The 21,061-nt window shown below is 42.6% G+C and overlaps 1 protein-coding gene across 1 annotated transcript in view; it reads left to right on the forward strand.

The window, feature by feature from the left end:
- The window catches only part of LOC113006448 (endothelin-2), a 38,256-nt gene extending 18,524 nt beyond the window's left edge, over positions 1–19,732 (forward strand). Inside the window, exons 3-4 of the mRNA XM_026142428.2 lie at positions 16,988–17,107; positions 17,190–19,732. Coding sequence (XP_025998213.2) covers positions 16,988–17,107; positions 17,190–17,292 — 223 coding nt within the window. The 3' untranslated portion in view covers positions 17,293–19,732. The remainder of the gene's footprint in view (positions 1–16,987; positions 17,108–17,189) is intronic.
- The last annotated feature ends 1,329 nt before the right edge of the window (positions 19,733–21,061 follow it).

Raw genomic sequence — 21,061 nt, forward strand, 5'->3', positions numbered from 1 at the left:
AGCACATTAGCTTCACTGCTGAGTCTGAAGCAGATAAAGTGGTGACATGGAGCAACCATTCACCAACCATTCAGAGACTTGAATGGTTGGTGAGGCTAGAAATTTTCTCTACATTTCTCATTTCATTTCCATATTTCTCCTTAAGAGAGTCAGACTCTGCAGCACCCGTCCTACTGAGCATACATGTGTACACTCAACCACTTATCCACATCAGGGTCATGTGAGGTGGTCAGAGCAAAAGGCAGAGTTCCCCCAGAACAGCTCCTCAGCCTTAGTCACATCCACTGCAACAAGTCTTTAATTAATGCCTGGTTCACCTTTCAATTCAATTCAATTCAATTCAATTCAGTTTTATTTATACAGCGCCAAAATCACAACAACACACAAGACACTTTATATTGTAAGGTAGACCCTACAAAAATACGTACAGAGAAAAACTCAACAATCATATGACCCCCTATGAGCAAGCACTTTGGCAACAGTGGTAAGGAAAAACTCCCTTTAAACAGGAAGAAAATTCCAGCAGAACCAGGCTCTGGGAGCGGCAGCCATCTGCCGCGACTAGTTGCTGTGAGAGAAGGAAGACAGAATAAAAGACATACTGTGGAAGAGAGCTAGAGATTAATAACAGTATGATTCAGTGCATAGACGTCTATTAACACATAGTGAGAGAAGAAAAAACACACAGTGTATCATTGGAATCCCCCGGCAGCCTACACGTATTGCAGCATAACTAAGGGAGGATTCAGGGTCACCTGGTCCAGCCCTAATGATTCAGCAAAAAGGAAAGTTTGAAGCCTAATCTTGAAAGTAGAGATAGTGTCTGTGTCCTGAATACAAACTGGAAGCTGGTTCCACAGAAGAGGGGCCTGAAAACTGAAGGCTCTCCCTCCCATTCTACTTTTAAATTCTCTAGAAACAACAAGTGTGATGGTACTACAAGGTCATTAAGATAAAATGGGGCCTGATTATTTGAGCTTTAATACTAATACTACATTTCTTTAACTCTGTTAAGAGACAAGTGAGTAACAAAGGTTCCCTGAAACAGCCATGTCGGGTTGACTTGAATGTCTTTTCTAGTCCAGTTGTTCATATTTTTTAAAATGGCTGGCCTCAAATAAGAAGTAGGCGTGCAGCTCCCTTCACAATTGGTAGCAATTAACTTCATTTTAGTTCAGTATGCACAAGCAACGAGTAACCGCTTAGATGTGGTGGAGCTAATGAGAAAGCACACCTTTCCTAAAGAAGGGTTGTTTCTGCTCAGTTTCCTCTCCGTGTTTCAAAAGAGCTTTTTTTAACCCTTTAACACCAACTCAACAGAGAGTCTGAAATCATGGTCGGACCTTTATCTGCCCACAGCTGCTTAACTCCTCACAGCCTGCTCCCGTTTGTGTGTTGACATTTCATCCTCAACTGTTTCTAGAAATGAGACGCAGTTATAATAATAATAACTCAATTTACCCCTGTTCAAAATAATGAGATGAAAAGATTTAAAGGTAAAAATGTGGAAGATAGTGTAGAAATCTTAGAATAAAATAATAATAAAATGGAAAAAGTAGTCTGGTTTGAGCTTTACTATATGTATTTACAGCATCATCCCTTTTGATAAAGTGCAATTATGCTGTTCAGTGTTTCCCTGAATTGGTTACTGCACTGTAAGCTGTTTCATGTCATGCCAGTAAGTCACACTCCAAATTAATTGGTGTAGAAAAAGACAAGTCACCAAAATAGCTTCCAGAGGTTAGCCAAAAACGGCTCCAGTGGTGGTGGGACCGTCTCAGACTGTTAGCTCACTCTAAATATAGCCATGTGGTAAAATGCAATCTTCCTGCTTTCACTATAAAGACGCTTTAAAGAGCACTGCCAGCACCCGCTGTCACTAATGATGCCACTAAAGAGCGTTGGGGAGTCCCGAGTGCATTTCCTTTTTCTTCACACACAGCGTCATTTAAAATATGTAACCTTGCTAACATGTACGCGACAGAGTAAACAACATGTTTTATTCTTGCAAATAACCACATCTGTAGACCTAAACAAAATTATCCATTTGAGAACAGCGCTTGAAGGTTCACACTGTCGGTAGGAGAGCAACAGACAGAAGATCAGAACAAGCTGAAATAATGTTGGGTTTTTTTCTACTCGTGTTGTATTGTTTAAAGAGAAAATATCGAGTAACACCAGTGTAACCTTTAAAGGACATCCTTTGGCTCCCTGCTATTTTACACCAGAAGAAAACAGAAATCTCGGAGTACTTGAAGCACAAAGGCTGTTTTTAAAGTCCGATTTTCACCTTCGCAAGTGTTCAAACAAACAGTGAAGTCAGTGAGGAGTTTCCCTCTCAGTTACAGATGGATGTGTCTGATCATCCAAAAAGGCAGTGATCCAAACTAAAGAGAGAGACGCCAGGATCAGAACCACCTTCAGTGAACTCAAACAAACGCAATTTATTTAACATCTGCTCATTTTTGGACTCATTTATTTGACAGCAAGACAACAGAAAACATATTATTATTTTGGCACTGTCACTGACAATATGAGCCAATAATTAACTGTCAAACTCAGTGCCTGCCGGCATGACATGCTGTCAGGGATGGCGTGGTCATATTTTAATGGGAGGACACAGTGTGAGATATGAGTTGTGCTGCTGAATAGACTTTAATCAAAAGTTTTAAAAAAGTCCAAATGTAACGTGTTATCAGCCGCCCCTCCACACGCGTGACCTGTAGGCATATACCGCGGAGAAAACAGAAAATTGTGCTATGGGAATGATTTGGTTTGATGTAGACACCAAATGAGTAAAACATAATCGTTTGGTGAAAGTTTCAGGGATTGATGTTTGTGTCACATCTGGCGAGGCAGACGGTGAGGCGTGGGGAGACTGGGGACCCAAGTGCAGGCAAATGGAAATAAGGGTGGAATGATAACAAAAAATGAGCCTTTATTGTCAGCTGTACAAATCCTAAAGAACTGAGGGAGCTATAAATACTGAAACAGAAACCAACAAACTAGCAGTGATAAATCATGATGAAATCAAAGATTAACAATAACACAAAACACTGGGTCACCGACCCAGGACCGTGACAGTTTGAAGCCCAAAGTTTTGTCCACACCAGCCTCCTATCCACTCGAACATCACATTATATCCTTCTTTGCTTCTGTCGTGATCTCTGCACAACACAACAGGCCAGATGCACAACATCTGAATGAGAGGATATTTGTTTTTATATTTCTTCCTGTTAAATCACTCTCAGTACCTCCAGTATCATAAAGGATTTATCTTCCTCCAGGTCTAATGCTGCAAGAACTCTGGTCGTGTAGCTTCGTGTAGACAAGAAGAAAGTAAAGGTTCACTCTCAGTCATTTCCAGTGTTGGGACTAACGCGTTATTAAGTAACGCGTTACAGTAACTACGTTATTATTGTGGTAACGAGCACGGTAACTAGTTATTATGCCAAAACCGGGAACGCGTTACTCGTTACTGGGATTTAGATAGGCTCGTTATCTGTTACTTCGTGTGGTGGCTATCGCGGAGCTTCCACAGATTCAATAACATTAACAAGTGGTGGAGGCCAGCAGGTGGATGAAGGAAAAGGGAGGCAAGAGGAAAGACCCGAAGCGGCCGCTGGTCCGAGTGTCAGGTGAACTGAACACAAGAAGTTATAACCTGCAGTCCATCTGGGTCAGATATGAACCAAGTTTAGGTGGAGTTTATTTTCGTTATGCTGACTTTTTCGTACTGGGTGCTAGCTAGCATGACGGAGTTTCTATACAGCTGGGTGGGTGCTATGTTACTGATGTTGAACTTTATTTTGTTCATAAGGTTAATTATTAGAGTTGCCAACCATTCCGTAAAAAACAGAATTGTCTCGTATTCAGAGAAAATATTACGCGTTTCTTATTGAGGTGAAAAGGAACAGTTTGTCCCGGACACAAAGCTGAAGTTATTCTGTGTCTCTGCTGCACAGCTGCCTCTTCTCCTCTCATCCTCTCACCCTCCCTCTCCTGTTTCTACTTCAATCATGAAACTGATCAATGATCAGCTGATTGGCTTTTCTCTCTTGTTTATTTATCACCCACTTTGCGCCAGAAAGAGGAAACCAGCCGATGTCGCGGTAAACAATGGCAGCACTTTTAAGCTTGATCAGCTGTTGTTAGAATTTATTTAATATTAATTTCTAGTATCAGCTGATGTTGGCTGGAGCCACAGCTGTAAAGCTGCTGGTCATGATGTCTGTTTGGTTATCTGGTGAGAGGGAAACATGAAGATGAAACCAGGAGATGTCCTTACTGAATCACCAGAGCTGTGATGGAGAAACATGTTTACCTTTTAGTTAACATGAATGAGTTGAAGGGAAGTTATGAACTGTTTCTGAGAGACAAATAACACCAGGATCCTTTTCTAAGTAGCTGACAGCTGGTAACTGTGCAGGGGCGGGTCTAGCAAAGTGTTGCCAGGGGTCCATGTAGGGCATTAAAAGGGAAAGGGGGGCACAAGGAAATACTTTCTTATTCTCATTTAAAATGTCTCACTTTTTAAAAAATAATTATCTTACAACAAACAATTGATAGATTAATGCATATATACCATCAGAACAGTGTACATCACTGTCACAACAGTGTTTATTTTCATTCAAAGGCTTTATGATTTTTCCTATAATGGTGGGCCAGTCTCTAGTCAAAATGCCCGGGACGATTTTTTTGTCCCAGTCCAGCCCTGTATGCAGCTCATCTGCAGTCTGGTGTTACCTACATCTTCCTATTCAGAAGGCAGAATTTCCGAGTTCTGAGTACAATCGAAAGCACCACGACTGCAGTTTGTGTTGGATGTAAAAAGCAGGCTAGGATAGAATCAGGCGTGGGATTTCTCTCGTGGAAATGTGCACATTATCTTTTCCTTTAATTGGTAGGTGGCACAGTGCACTGTGGCAAGTAAGCAAGCTAGAAGACTAGCAATCTTGCTGGGTATCTAGTTACGGAAGCAACACATTAAGAGAATTCTGAGTAAAACCAAAGTTACTTTCCCTAGTAACTAGTTACTCTGAAAGTAACGAGTAACTTGAAGTAACTGAGTTACTTTTGATAGAAGTAACTAGTAATGTAACTAAGTTACTAATTTAAGGTAACTTACCCAACACTGGTCATTTCCTAGCTTCACATTTGGCTGTAGAAAACGTGCTCGTCATGAATCTGATCGTTCTTCAGATGCATCTATGAGACTGAACTTGGAAACAGTTTGGCAAAAGGCCAGGACAGTCTTGGCCCATCTTAATGCCTGGACCCAAACGCAGACTGAGGACCAGTGTTGGTCAAGTTACTTGAAAAAGGTAATCAGTAACTAATTACTTGCCCCAAAAAGTAATCCCATTACTTTACTGATTACTTATTTTCAAAATTAATTAATTACTTAGTTACTTTAAAAAAAAAAAAAAAACAAACAAACACACGATTTACAACCTGAATAGGTGATAAAGCGAAACAAAAACACCGAAGCACAAGAAAGCCCCAAAACAAAACACGAGTCCAAAAAAGAACAGTTCAGGGGGCCGACAGCACAGGAGGCCAAACAGTTCAGGGGGCCGGCCGCGCGGAAGGCAGCGGTGGCGCTCCAATGTCAAGCGTACTGGCTGAGGCCCGGTGGGCACAGGACCAGACGGGGCCGGACCAGGCGATGGCGGGGCCGGACCAGGCGATGGCGGGGCTGAAGACACGGAGGCTGGGCCAGGCGAGGCTGAAGACACGGAGGCTGGGCCAGGCGAGGATGATGATGGAGCTGCAGCAGGCGAGGATGATGATGGAGCTGCAGCAGGCGGCTGGACGGGCTCCTCGGGCCCCCCAGCCGACGAGGCAGGAAGCTGGACGGGCTCCTCGGGCCCCCCAGCCGACGAGGCAGGAAGCTGGACGGGCTCCTCGGGCCCCCCAGCCGACGAGGCAGGAAACTGGACGGGCTCCTCGGGCCCCCCAGCCGACGAGGCAGGAAACAAAGGCCGGAGCGGTCCCTCGGACCCTCCAGCGGAGACACGAGGCGAAGGCCGGAGCGGCCCCTCGGACCCTCCAGCGGAAACAGAAGACGAAGGCCGGAGCGGTCCCTCGGACCCTCCAGCGGAGACACGAGATGAAGGCTGGACGGGCCCCTTGGACCCTCCAGCAGAAGCCATCACAAAGCCAGCAGGCATGGAGTCCTCTGGCAGACACGAAGGCAATGGGTGCTGTGCTGAGCACTGGCCCTGCTCAGACAGCACTGACACGGAGTTGTTCTCTGAGGGCTGCTCAATCTTCAGGGGTCCAGAATCAGCTGGGGACCGAGACCTAGCCTCTGGGGAAGCCCTGGAGTGCAGAACAGTGCCTGAAGCAGCTAAAGCGCGAGAAACTCCCTGACTGGACCTTAAATTTTCTCCCTGCAAAAAGTGAATGTGTGAGACCGCTATTACTGGAGCCAGAGCTACGGGTAGCGGGGGCACTGGAGCTACTGGAGACACAGGTGACACTGGTGTACTGGGGAGGATGCAGCGAGGATGCAGTTTCTCTCTTAAGGGAGGATCGAATGATTTAGTGATCAATCTTGATGGGAAAGGATGCTGATGCTGAGAATACCAGGCAGCGAGGGCTTCCAGGAGGGCAGCTGACCCTTCCTTGCCTGGACCGCCCATGCCAAACAGTTCGAAGCAAATCCTAGCCCTAAGAGCTGTTATTAGTTGTTTTAATCTGTTAATGTCCAAAAAACCAGCTGTGCAGAGGGTGGACGACAAAAAGTTGTCAAAAAAAGACCACCTGAATGAGTCTCTTGGGGGTGTCCTCAGCGTGGATTACGCCCCGGCAGTAATTCCACAACTGCGCGAGATACTGAGACCGTGAGTCCGCAGGATCCATTTGATGGTTGCGTCGTTCTGTCATGGTTGGCTGTGTGGCAGGCGGGCAAGCAGGAGTGGTGGATCCAAAATGCAGGACTCAGACACAGAAGTTCAACTTAAAGCACAGCTTTATTGCTGGGAAAACCTCTTACTAAACTAAACTCACCAAAAGACAAACAAAAACGCTGGTGGACTAAAACACTGAAGCAGAAATACTGAACTGGAGCTAGAGCTGGAAACAAAACACTGGTAACACGGAGGCAAAACACACACAGCTTGTTGAGGGTACGACGCAACACTGACTCAGAGAAACACAGGGTCTAAATACACTGGGAAGTAACGAGGAGAATGAGACACAGAAGGAGAGCACAGCTGGGGGAAATTAGAACTGACGAGACAAGCAAAGCAGGACACATTCACATAAGACACGGACCTTCAAAGTAAAACAGGAAGGATCACACAGAGACGCGAACTTGACACAGTGGAGACAGCAACTAAGAAACACAGAGACATAAACCATAAGGCAGAGGACTCTAAGAACCGAGAGACACAGAGGGGAACTCAAACATGCAGACACAGACTTACAGAACAGAGGGGACATAGAGAAACGAGAAGGGCAAGGGATCGAAACTAGAAACCATAGAATAACTCACACCAAGTACAATAATACAAAAATCACAAAGAACTAAAACGCTGGGTCAGGAGACCCAGGACCCTGACAGATAGATCTTTCAGCCCAATTCTACTTTTTCTACATAATCCATCATACAAAATGTAATCAAATGGAAAAGTCTCTTTTTAAAACTTGTTTTATTAGTTTTAATCTTTTAACTTTATGCATCAAGCAAAAAATTTAATTATATGCAACATTCTCTAACTGGAAGAAATTTGTTTAATATTTAAACCTATTTTCTGCACATTCCAGCACATAAAATATTTTTTTTTGTGTGTGTTTACACTCACTCTTTCAAATAGATGCAAGTAAAACACAGCAGAAAATAAATAAAGTCAAAGACTAGCTGATAGGTTTGTAGCTTGAACCTATTCGCTGGAACGTTGAAGACAATTTAATTACACAGCAAGCAAGACACGAAGTAGGCAAAGTTCTTCATGTTTCTCGTGCACGGGAGAGAACAGGACAAAAGCCGTTCCTTCGCTTGACCCCAGGTTACATGAATATGCATAGGTTCATTAACATATGACGTCTACATACAAACAAAGAGTACCTTGCCTGTGTGTGTGTGTGTGTGTGTGGGGGGGGGGGTCAGAGCGTGGCCCCATAGACAACTTCCCTTAACCTGCTGGTCTGGAAAATCCAACAGTTCATCTATATGTAAAAAAGCACTTAGTCTAAAACTGACATAGCTACGTTAATCCTACCGTAAACCAATAAAACAAGGTACGACCTCTTCCCATGCTCCCAGGATGTAGGTGTGCATTCCTGGAATGCACACCAAGCCTTTGCAGATCACACATCCTATCACTACACAATTGATTATACACCTCTAAGCATATATGGTTAAATATTTCTAAGCATAAATGACAATCAACAATACAAAACCTAACACTAGCGGTCCTTTTGCTCTATTTTCACCTGTAAAGAAGGAGTAGGGTAAGCGGAGGTTTACCCTGGTGCAGGTGTGCCGCGGCGGTCAGTGGAAGAATCCGCGAGTTTCTCTGTGAATTTCCCATTACGTCGTAGCGCACTCGGTGCTTGCTTGGAAGTTTAGGGGTTTTTTTTCACTGTAAAAAGAAGTTTTCTTCCCACGCACAACGGACACTAATGTTTTTGTCACTTTTTATGGAATCAAACTTAAAGTAAGGTCAGTACTTCCACGCTTTAAACGCTGCACGCTCATACTCTCTTCCGCACTCGATATATGATCCATTGTTGATCTGCACGCAGCTGTTGTCACGAACGTCACACTCGCTTACGTCACTGTCATGAGACATTCTAGCAAAAAAATCACGGTTTTAGTAATGCAGTAATGCAGCGTTCCTACGGGAAAGTAACGGTAATCTAATTACCGTTTTTGCAATAGTAATCCCTTACTTTACTCGTTACTTGAAAAAGTAATCAGATTACAGTAACGCGTTACAAGTAACGCGTTACTGCCCATCTCTGCTGAGGACACAGTAATTTTTTTTTTTCAAACAAAGCAAATCTTTATTGAGACATAGCACCAGTCCAAGAAGACAGCAGAAAGCAAAGTTCATAAATATAAATAAGTAACACGGGATGAAAACAGGAAGACGGATAACAGACGTCACAGCAAAGATGAAGAGCAAATCAACACAAGTGTAGACGAAGCAGTGAGGCAGGGGACCAATAAAGACTGAACGCAATATACACAAGACAGAACTGTACCAAAATAAAACAGGAAGTGGAACAGGAACACATTAAACACACCAGACTGAAACACTATTGGAATACAGAAAGGTGAAAATCAGAAGATATTTAATAATGAAGAGAAGACCAAAACACACCAAACACTTTCATTGCAGATGGGCCATGAAACGCTGATGCTGTGTGTCTCAACAGATTTCAGCCAATCTGCATTTTACTTCCTACGCCTGAAGACAAACATCTCTTTCCACTCCTCATATTTTAGGGCTGACTTGTTATTTCAGTTCCACACATGTGAGTGATTGGAACTAAAACAGAGGGAAACATAACAAAGACAGTCTCTCTGGTTCATCCATCATTGCTGCTTATTGCACACGATGAATTGAACAGGGTAAAAACAAATACCTTCCCTTATAGATCTATGCTTCACTTATAGCTCTGCTTCACTTATAGCTCTATGCTTCACTTACAGATGTCTTGATCCATGCTTGATCATCCAGGTAAGTAAATCTCCAAAAGTTGATTCTGTCCATCTGGACGTAACGTTTACTCCCAGTAGTTGGAGAACAAAAAGATTGTAGATAATTGGGACTCACGGACTTCTGGAGAGTCAGAGGCTTTCTAAACCTCATTAAGTATTACAAGAAAGTAAAATCTGGTTTTCTTAACAATAAAAGACTCCAGACAGATTAATTCATGTACCAAAACACTGAGCCCATGTGTTCAATGTACAAAAAAATGCACTAATTTGTAAATTATTTAAAACCTGTGTTTAATAAGAACAGTAAAAAAAAATAATGTTTTTTTTAAATCAAACGTTGAAACTGAGAAAATTAACTTTTTTGATCATCTTTTTGTGATGAGATCTGGAAATACAAACTTCATATGTAAGCACATGTTGTTCCGCCAACTCTAAATGTCCTCCAGATTTATAATGCAGGAAGAATTAGTCATCAGACAAGAAGCTGTTTGGTGTCTGTTCAAGAAAAAGTATCTTCTGTAACAAATGACAGCCACAGAAGCAGAGCCTGCGATATGCAAATAAATAAAAGTGCAATGAAACTTTCTATTGTTTTAATCTTGATTCTTTTCCCTCCATACGTTTGTACTAAACTAAGTAAGTTAAACAGTTATCATTGATGTTTTTTAAACACCTGAAAGTCTAACAATTTCATTAAATCAGTTTTAAGCACAGGTTAACTGAAATTGTTCAGAGATTGAGTAATAAAGTATTTGGTGGTTAGACTCCAAGCTGAAGTGATGTAGGGCAGAGACAGCTGGTGATGATGCAGAAGATGGAAGATGGAAACGTGGCTGAGACTGTCTGAAAGTCAGGAGTAAGGTGAAGATGCTGTGCATGAGGGAAAGTCTGAAAGAGAAATAAAGAAAGTCACAATAACAAAGTAGGAGTGAGAGGATTAGAGGTTGGGTATGGAGACTGGGTGCTTGTTTTAGAGACATGATGACAGAAATTACAGTTAAATCGCTTAATTCACTTTTCAATTCGATTTATTCATATAGCATCATATCACAGCCTCAAGGGGCTTTATATTGAAAGGTAAAGAGCCTACAATGCCACACACAAAACCCCAATAATCACATGACTCCCTATGAGCAAGAACTTTGGCGACAGTAGGAAAGGAAAACTCCCTTCTAACAGGAAGAAACCTCCAGCAGAACCAGACTCAGGGAGGGGTGGCCATCTGCCATGACTGGTTACGTGTGAGGGGAGAAAGACAAGACAAAGACATGCTGTGGGAAATGGAGCAGCAGAAATAAGCCAAACACTCAGGAATGCTCTGTGAGCAAACACTGCAATCAAGAGTGAAGTGTTGCGTTATTGCAGGTTTTTCAGTGTTTGGACCCTACTACTAATATCAAAAAATACATATACTATTATATAAGAGTTATATAAGAAAACCTTCGACCTGCACTACATTATCTGCCAATAGGGAATCTATATGATCGATAGCCAGGAATAAATACAGCCTTAAGTAGAAAAGAAGAGTTCAGCAGGTATGCAGAACAGTGGAGCCATAACTCATATCGCAGCAGTTCAACAGTTCAGGTCACTCAGATTTATTCATCCTTGTAACTTAAGAAAGGAGCTCAGTAACCCTTTGACACATAAGGAAAGAAAAAAATGAGCAAATGCAGCCAACGGACTCATAAAAACAACATGAAGGTCAATAAGCAGTAAAGAGGAAAGTCAATGATATTTTAGAAATGAGTAGACAGGAGTGCTCATGGAGGAGGCGAGGAGCAGTGGAAAGCTGGGAGATGAAAGGGTAACATAGAGCAACGAGAGCCAGATGTGTCGCCATTTAATTAAGGAAAAGGAAAAAGGGGAAGCCATTCAGGTCTCCAGTCAGGATAATTCAGACTGAAATGTAAATCCAAATCTTTGTAATATTAAGACACAGAGAATGTTTTTTACCATCAGTGAAGGTTTATTTTCGGATGCGCCCGCTTGTTTTGAGATAAGTGTTTTGCTGGTGAGCCACCGGCATCTGCTTGCTGTTCCTCCAGTGGTCTAGTTAATTCTGCCACTAATCCAGCAGCAGAGCCTCCTCAAACCTGCTGCCTAGCCGAAGTCCGTCTTGGCGGTCTCGCTGGCACCAGACGAATGAGCAGCGGGCTGAATCACTGCAGGAAAACTAACTCCTGCGGCTGTTTGCAGAGACGCTACTTAAATAGCAAGATGCGTGGAACATAATAAGGGGCACTAACATGGACATAATTGGAAAATAAACGCCCTCAGTCATTCGAAGTCATGTTTGTGGTCTGGCTGTAATACAGGTCTGAAAGTCAGTTAAATGAAACTCTGGTTGAGAGTACATTTTTGGAAGTAACTGATGGATTGCTGGGAAATATGTTCCAAACGTTTAACATGCCCAGGGAATACTAACGAATAGCAAACTAGCAGCAGAGACGAGGATTTTGATTGCGGGTCTGAAGCAGGGACTCACTTCTGACCGCAGAGCATCAATGTGCATGCTGTAGCCCAGACCTTCCCAAAGTGCGGGGCCCGTCCCCTAGGGAGGGCGCAGAGCCATGGCAGGGGGGGCGCAGTATGAAAAGGAAAAAAACAAAACGCTTGGACGCTACACGGGCGCCCACAGAAACGCAAAGCAGGAGATGAAGCATAGCTGAATATGTTTCCAAACCAACTTCATTCTAAGCCAAAGACTAGAAAATATGGTGAAGCATATCTGCCCTTTGGTTTCACCTGCACAAGTGCCGAGGTAGGTCTCCCCTGCAGAATTGGTTTTCCCTTCTTGAGAGCAGCGCTGGGCTGTTCAAATCACGGACAAACAGGATCCCACATTCTTGATTTTTAGTTCACAAACACTTGTTGTAATGACTAACTACTCCTGACATTTTGGAGACGTTAGTTCTTTATACAGTAAAGTTACAGCGAGATAAAAATAATATCAGGCTGATCCTGCCACAATTTGTTCCCTGTTCAAATCATGGACAAACAGTATCCCACAGCTGTTTAAACCCATTTTGCACAGAGAGGCATTTTTTTGAAAAATGTATTGATAGCAATGTTGAAAATTATTACACAGAAGAAAAAAAAAACAACTACATGTAAAATAAGAAGCTTCTGCCTTTGTAAATGGAGGGACAGTAACTGCTTGTAAAACCTGAAGACAGTCAGATTAACAGAATTCCATCTGCCATTCTGCAATTCATCTCATGTAAACAATAACATGGCGCACAGCCTGACGTGAAAAGAGGCACATACCTTTGACGTTGCCAGACAAACCCTGTATTCCTCATCCGCAAAAAAGGAGTTTTAAAAATCCTCCATTTTCGGTGATTCGAAACGCCGTTTACGTGTGGATGAAACGGCTGCGTTTTCAAAAATACCCGTGTAGGTGCGGACAGCGTAAAAGAGTTAGTAGTTTATTTTATTACTACCTGTCATTTATTGCAGTTTACCAGTTTACTTGTATTTACTTAATTGTTTACTAAATGTTTGAGGTGTGAAATAAACCGCAATGGAGCAAAATATGGGTGTGTGTGGTTGGAGGATGTGTTAATGTGCAAACGTTTTTTGTGTAAAACGAAGGGGGGCCCAGCAAAAAAAGTTTGGGAACCACTGCTGTAGCCGAATGCTCCCTGGTTTATCTGTTTGAATTATTTATCAGTGGTTACTGATCTCTACAGGTTGCTTACATGAAGCTCTGGCTGATGGTCTGTGAACGTTGCCTGATAGCTTAACCTCAAAAAGGATTGAACTGTTAAAGATTAAGATAGCTATTCATACTCTTGGCTGAACTAGAAGGGGAGTTTGTCATCTTTCCGACGTCTGTGGGTTGTTGTTAGTTCCACAAAGGAGATATATCTCTCTTAACTCCGTGTGCCATTTTATTTTGATCCAGAAAGTTAAAAATATACACTGTTTCGCAAAAAGTCTGGCCCAAATCTAAACACCAAACATAAATTTCTTCAGCGAAATTGTGTTTCTTCATTCTTCATTTTTCTAGCAGACATATTTCTGGCATCTCTCGACAGACAAAATCCTCAGTAGTGTTTCAGCAAATTGTAAATGAAGCAGTCTCAGAGGGGACTACACTCTCGCTCCCCCTCCCAGCCCTGATTTTAGACCAGCAGGGGGAGCACCCTGTGATGTGAGATTCTGGCCAATCACAGGTCGTTTCAGACCAGGCCAGGTGGGCATTAGAAAATCTGACAAAAGGAAAGCAGGGCTAGGTTGGGCTTGCCCACTTGTACGTGGTTTAGTTTTATAATGTTGTATTGAGTTTCAGATATAAACTCAGTGTGCTGTGTTGAGAATCATTACCATTGTGCTCTGCAGCCTCTGTATGTGATGATCTCACCTGTGTGCCTTATTAGTGTAGCATAGGTCATCTTCTTCTTTGTCTGAGCTGCAGAATAAAACTCCACACAAGCAAACACATATCTGAGCGCAGTGGCCGTCCTAGCCTGTTTGGCGCCCTGGCCGAACACTTCCTCTGGCTATGCCTTTACCCCTAGTCTTAAGTGTATATTATTTTCTTACTCTTCTTATATACATTGTTTGTTTACTTGCACTGCTGTAACTGGAGCCTCGTCGTCTCGTCTCTCTGTATGTAGCGGAGATGACAATAAAGTTTACTTTGATTTCAGCAGCGAGCAGGCGCACCGAGGGCTCTAGCGCTCACTATATAGAATTTCGAAAAACCATCGGTGCAAATTATATGTCTGTATCATAATGTCTGGTGTTTTCGTGTTTGTTGTTTTTTTGTTTGTTTGTTTTATTTTGCGGGTTGGTTATTAGATGCTGCTCCAGCCAGCCAGAGAATCCCCCGCCGCCCCGCCCTCTCCTCCCTGTGCCGCAAGCAGCAGGCGCACCTCGCAAACGGAGGGCGCCCTTACTCACAGCAAATGGGCGATAGAAAACCGATCGGTGTCTATGCCATTCCCAATATGCGCTGGCATGACGTCGGAGCGGCATGAGTACGAGTAATTTTTCTTTTTTTTTTTTCCCGTGATGCCGCCCCCCACCACGCTGCCGCCCCGGGCAACCGCCGTGTCCGCTACTGTCTGAGTGACTGACACTTGAATATGTTATTACATTTGATCAAATTGCTCACCTTTAAAATATTAGCACACGAGTTAATGGTACATCTGTATAAAAACTGCTGACTTATTTATTTAACTGTTTGTGGTTTTTGCTTAATTCCTTTATTGTACACGAGTTAGCAGTTGCACAGTAAAAACAATGGCTGAAACAAGTTTTTAAGGAAGTTACATGCGCACATATTTGATCGGATTTCAGGGTTGTGGAGAGATATATCAGTTTCAATGCGTATTTAAAAAAAAGCAGCATTGTTGTGTCTTTGGCCATAAATGTGGTGCAGATGCTTGATGTTTGTTTCAGTGATAGATAATTATGAACAGCTGAAGCAGTGTACCAACAGCTGTCTGCATGTGTTCCACAGAGGGAGTGAGAGTCATTTTTTCAGGGCCTGAGTAAGGTAACAAGTGCAAAAAAAATTAAGCCGAGCCACACAGCCAGCTTTCACCTGGAAGAGTGAGGTCTTAATCCACGAAACTATAAAATTGAGCTACTTTTAGCACGAGGTCAGAACACCCACAGCATCACATTCATGTCTGCCTTCCACGACTTCATTTATCACATTACCTTGCAGATTTATCCTCCGACCGCTTGGAAGGGCATCATCAGAAGTTTTGAAACTACTGTGAAATGCCGACAGTATTGACAGAGAGCGTGTCATAGCATAATGTTCATTATAAAAGTGATATAAAAGGTGCGACTTCCAGAGATTTTGTACAATTATGTCTAATGTTCATGTTTATTGAAAGAAAAAACTGACAGAGGTGTGCTCACTGTCATGTATGCACAGAGTTCACACTCACATGCCACATGCCAGTAAGAGCAAAGGTTTGAGACGAACAGTAAATAATCTGAAGACACATCAGTGCAAACAAACAGAACTAAAGGGCAGCATCCTTTAAGCCAAAGTGTGAAAGCACTATGGCTCTTATATATCAGCACCATGCTCACAGATAAATATAGCTGCAATCAGAAAAGTGCCCAAAAATGACAATGATAACAATAATAACCTTTCTTAAATAACAGAGAGTAAATAATACACTGAGAAAGCTGGAGTCACCGACTGAGATCGCTCACCAAAGACGACGGATGACCTCTTTCTTACTCTTCTCACCTGTGACCTTGCTCAACGACCGCACAGGATGATCTGCTCCCAACACATCTGGAAATGTCAGCCACCATCATCACCGTCCTCAGTCATCATGTTAGTTTAGTGGTGAACTAAGTGAATATCATAATTTGTTGAGCTTGATACCTGTCACTAGTGTGGACAAACTCTCTAACTCAGTTTAGCTTCACCTGCAACAGCTGCAACAGTAAAAATACTCTTACACACTTCAAATCAAAACAAACTGACGCTAAGTATCGGTAAGATTTGGAAACACAGTCTTACTTTGGTTGTGATGCTAAAGCTTAACAACTGCCATCTCTTCAAGAGGCCATACCAGGATGGATTTGTTATAATGGCTGTGATATTCTCTACAAACATACCAGCAGTCCAAAACGCAAAGCAGAATCCATGTGACTATACAGACTTGGAGCTTTCAGTGTCCAGTCTATACTATATGTGTTCTTCAGTGTGACATTTATTTGGATTTGATTCGGCTCAAAATCAAAATGCTGATAAGTTCCATGAAAGTCTGACTGAACATTGTCGCCTGTGGATTTCTGCCGTGCTGCCTGGAGAGCAGTGTAAACGGCATGTTTATTACTGCGGTCATCCAAAGGCTCTGATTAGCTTTAACTACTCTGCCTACAGACTGGGATTTATTACAAGCACCAGTGCATGAAACCCTGTTCAACCTCTCTTCTAAAAATTCCCTTAAATCTAAACAAGGAAATCTGTAAGCAGGTCCTTCCTGCAGGACAGCAGAACTTGCCTCCTGTGTCAGACCTATCTGTTGCACATTTGAAGGTGCAGATGTATATGGAACCAGAACTTTTAGGAGTTTGTTTACTCAGTCTTATTGGAAGATTGTGGGCACATCATCAGTTCCTCCCTCTGAACAGAAAACACCAAAATATGTCAGAAATGCCATCAGGCAGTGATTTAACTTGAAGCCAGTGTGGCTGCTGGCGTGATCATGCTCCGCTGCACAGACTCTGCACATATCTGATGACGGACAGGAGAACTGCGAGTGTGTTTAATGCATGTTTGCAGTGCCTCCATCATATCTGACAGTGAATATCTGACTCTTCCAGCCAGCTGGTGCCTTACGGGTTCGGATCGGTGCGAGTGAGGAGGGAGTTGAGCCGCTGCCGCTGCACGGATTCAGAGGATGCTGAGTGCATGAAGTTCTGCAGCGTCCAGGAGAAACCAAAGTAAGCACATGTGACACACACACTATTGAAGACACATTGTGGACTGAGAACACTCAGAGACGTGTCCTTTCTTTGTCCTCAGAGCTGAGAACGCTCCTGTGAAGAGGAAGAAGGACAAACAGCTGAGAGGATACAAGACTGCATTCTGGGAAAAGAGGAGCAGACCTGCACTCAGACAGACCTGAGGAAGAGGAGGCCAACCAGTGACACCAGCCCCTCTGGATGAAAGTCCTTGATTTATGAATGAGAACAAATAGACTCGGCATGGACATGTACAGTGTGTGTTTGTGTAAATGTAACAACAGTGAAGCGTTAGGACAGGAGTGCTGATCACTTACAAGCTCATCTTTCTAACATTTAGCTGGCATCCTGCCCTGCTCAGATTCTTTAGAGCTGAGGGAGTTGACTTTTCTGTTACCTGATGATTACAGCTTATTTATAGCACAGAAAGATGGAGCACATCTCCATCCAGGCTGGACCAGAAACCGCTCCAGACCGGCCAGTGTGTGTAAACCTCACATCTCTGAAATCGTCCAAAGTTTAGAGTTTTTCCAAATGAGTTTCAAATATGTCGTCCACAGAAGCTACATAGGGTTGCTACCTCTGTGAAGGAGGTTATGGGTCATCTAAAGTAGATTCATTTGGTTGGTTTTTTTAACAGTCAAATACGATCATAAAATCTCACGAGGGTTTCAGGCTGGGTCAATCTGAGAAAACGATGAAGCAAAACCCCGAGGCCAGTAGAAGAGATAACTTCAATTTCAGGTCAATTTTAACACAATGAAATCACGTCAGAACAAAGTCGTCATTTCATTCGATCAAACTGAACTAAGTGGTGAATTTTTATTATTTAGAGAAAGACTTGATGAGCACAACAAATCTGATCAACCGTGAGTGTGTCGACCTCAGCAATCCACGACGCAAAAAATGAGTTCATGAGCTTGTTTCCATGGATACAATGGTGATAAATTCTAAACTACTTGCAGTTACTCGTACAACCACAAGACGTCTGTGTTAGCAGTTCCTGTTTTTGCAGCTTTCAGCTTGAACAATAGCTGTGGATTAAAAGCTTTCGGACAAAAACACCATATTCACAGTGTTATGACTCTGAGTTACAGCTTCAGTGGTTTAATCAAAAAGTCAAATGTTTTAATCTGTATAAACTTTATTTAATCTACAAATTTTTAATCTAAAAATATAAAGACTCAGATATAAAATTACAATTTTATTCTTGAAATATGTCAGAACTTCAGCAAAACAGTAAAATGCTTTGACTCTTCTTGTAAAAATGCTAACTTATTCTTAAATATGTCACAACTTAGCATCACTTTATAATATTCAGACTTTTATCTTAAAACAAAGCAGCATATTTTAGCTTTAATCCTGAGCTCCTGGATTTGTCGGAGTCTTCCTCGTGGCCTCGTGTTGTTCTCGGAGTTTCTCTCTGATTACGAATGAGCTGTTATGAACATCATGAAGTGTAAAATGTGAAGTGTTTTCATGTATTATTATAATTTTAGTTCAGCACACAGAGTGGCCAGTTTGTTCTAACAGGAAACAATGTGTCTGACTTTGAAGCTTTGAACTTCAGCTGTAGAGTCTGCTTTCTAATCAGTTAAATATGCGAACAGCTCTGTTTTTCTTTTTGTGTAATGTGGTTATAAAGTATAAAATGAACAGTTTTTCTTTAATATTTTGGAGTTGTGAGATTTTGGTATAGAGTGAGGTCACTGCCGTGCTCTATCAGGTAATAAAAGTGAAGCTGAGCAGGTGCGAAAACAATGATAGACTGTTCAGATTACAAACATTATTATTATATATTTATTATTAACATTCTGTACATTCACCTTTAAAATAAAGGTGAATGTACAGAATGAGAAACATCATATGATTATTTCCACGTTTGCAGCGAGGCCAACTGTGAAAGCAAAAAAATAAATAAATAAATGAAATCTGTGTACGTGGAGGATGTGGGACAGATTCAGTCCTCTAAATGGAAGTCACCACCATTTCCATTCAACTGAGTGTCTGTGTTCTTGTGTTACTCTATTTTTTCTTAAAATAGAGCAAAGGTCATCATACTTGCCCAGGTCTAACAAACTAACGTTGGGAGTTTGACTCATTGACTTGCACCGTTGTTCTTCACTGTGGGGATTCAGGCTGGGCAGGTGTTCTGGTCGACCCACAGAGATTCAAATATGAATATAATCTGCCAACATCTTTTACTTCACTCCCGTTTTTGTGGTTGGTCGTGGCAGCGGCACCCCAAATGAAATCACCACAGCCTGTTTGGGTGAGGGAATGATGCAGCCTGGTTCTCCCAGAGGTCACTTCCTGTTTAAGGAAGTTTCTTCTCTCCACTCTCAGAAAGTGCTGCTCACTGTTGGCTCTCTCTGAGGCTGTAATGCCTGTGATTTTAAAATACAAAAACAGTAGATACTTCATGGTACCTACACCTATCAAGTATTTGAAAATTCATGGCAGTAAATACTCAGTACATAGAAACATGCATATTGTAACATATTGTAGTGATATTGCACAGTGGTGGACTCACTCGAGTTGAAATGTTAGAGTTTTCGATATGGATGCCTGAATGTGAATAATAACCTATATCTTTATACTTTTGTAGACTCTCTTTGTCCTTTATTTCATGTGATTGCATGAAACCACACTGCAGTACTTATTCCTCCATCATGTTAAAGAAAACCTGAGAAGTGATGCAAACACATTTGGCTGTAAAAGAGAAATGTTTACCCTTTATGATGCTCTTCTATACACATGAAGAACAATGAATAATCATTTAAACACACATGTCTCTGTAAGCTGCAGCTGTGTATGACAGGCAGTGACCTGTCATACACCTGAGGACCTGTGAGTTCAGCTAATGGTCAGGTTTGTCAGGCGTTGTGTGGAGGCGAGGAAGAAGGAACCCAAACGCAGGACTCGCAGGTAGGTGAAGACTGGTGAAGGTTTATTATAAGGAGTGGGTGAACAGAACAGAGGTAGAAAATGGCTGGCTGGCTGGACGACTGACTGAAAGACTCAATGGCTGGCTGGCTGAACGCAGGGGGAAACGACAACATAACATCAATGACACGACAAGGGCTGAAGGGAAGAGAGGGCTTAAATGTCAAAGGAGCTTGCAAAGAAAAGCGTCTGGACTTCTTTAAGTTGCTTGAAGACGTTTCACCTCTCATCCAAGAAGCTTCTTCAGTTCTAAGGTCAAATGGCGGAGAGTCCCAGATATAAACCTAGTGGGAGTGACCCCCCACAGAGGGACAAAAGGACCCCCTGATGATCCTCTAATCGCCTGAGCCAAGGTGTGAAACTGGGTGTGGGTCCCAATCAGCCAGAGTTTCGGGTGTGTTCATTGTGAAACCTGGCCCCACCTTATCATGCGAATTCCTGAGGTCAGATGGCCCAGGATGTGAGTGGGCGTTAAGGCGTCTGGGAAGGGATCTCAAAACTGGATTATAGATGGCAGAGAGTTGGTGTCGTAAACTCCCGCCTCTGTTCAAAGATGGTCGCTCACAGTGGACATAGATGGCTTCTTTCACTCCTCTTTCAAACCATCTGTCCTCTCTGTCCAAAATGTGAACATTGGCATCCTCGAAAGAGTGTCCTTTATCCTTAAGATGCAGATGGACAGCTGAGTCTTGTCCTGTGGAGGTGGCTCTTCTGTGCTGTGCCATGCGCTTGTGAAGTGGCTGTTTGGTCTCTCCAATGTAGAGGTCTGAGCATTCCTCGCTGCACTGTACAGCATACACCACATTGTTAAGTTTGTGTTTTGGCGTTTTGTCTTTCGGGTGAACCAGTTTTTGTCTGAGCGTGTTGCTGGGTCTGAAATGCACCGGGATGTCATGCTTGGAGAAAACTCTCCTGAGTTTCTCTGATACACCGGCTACATAGGGGATTGTGACAAAGTGGCTAGGACAGAATTCATTTGCCATTTGT

This window comes from Astatotilapia calliptera, chromosome 15 (assembly GCF_964374335.1).
Source record: "Astatotilapia calliptera chromosome 15, fAstCal68.1, whole genome shotgun sequence".
Classification (NCBI taxonomy): domain Eukaryota; kingdom Metazoa; phylum Chordata; class Actinopteri; order Cichliformes; family Cichlidae; genus Astatotilapia; species Astatotilapia calliptera.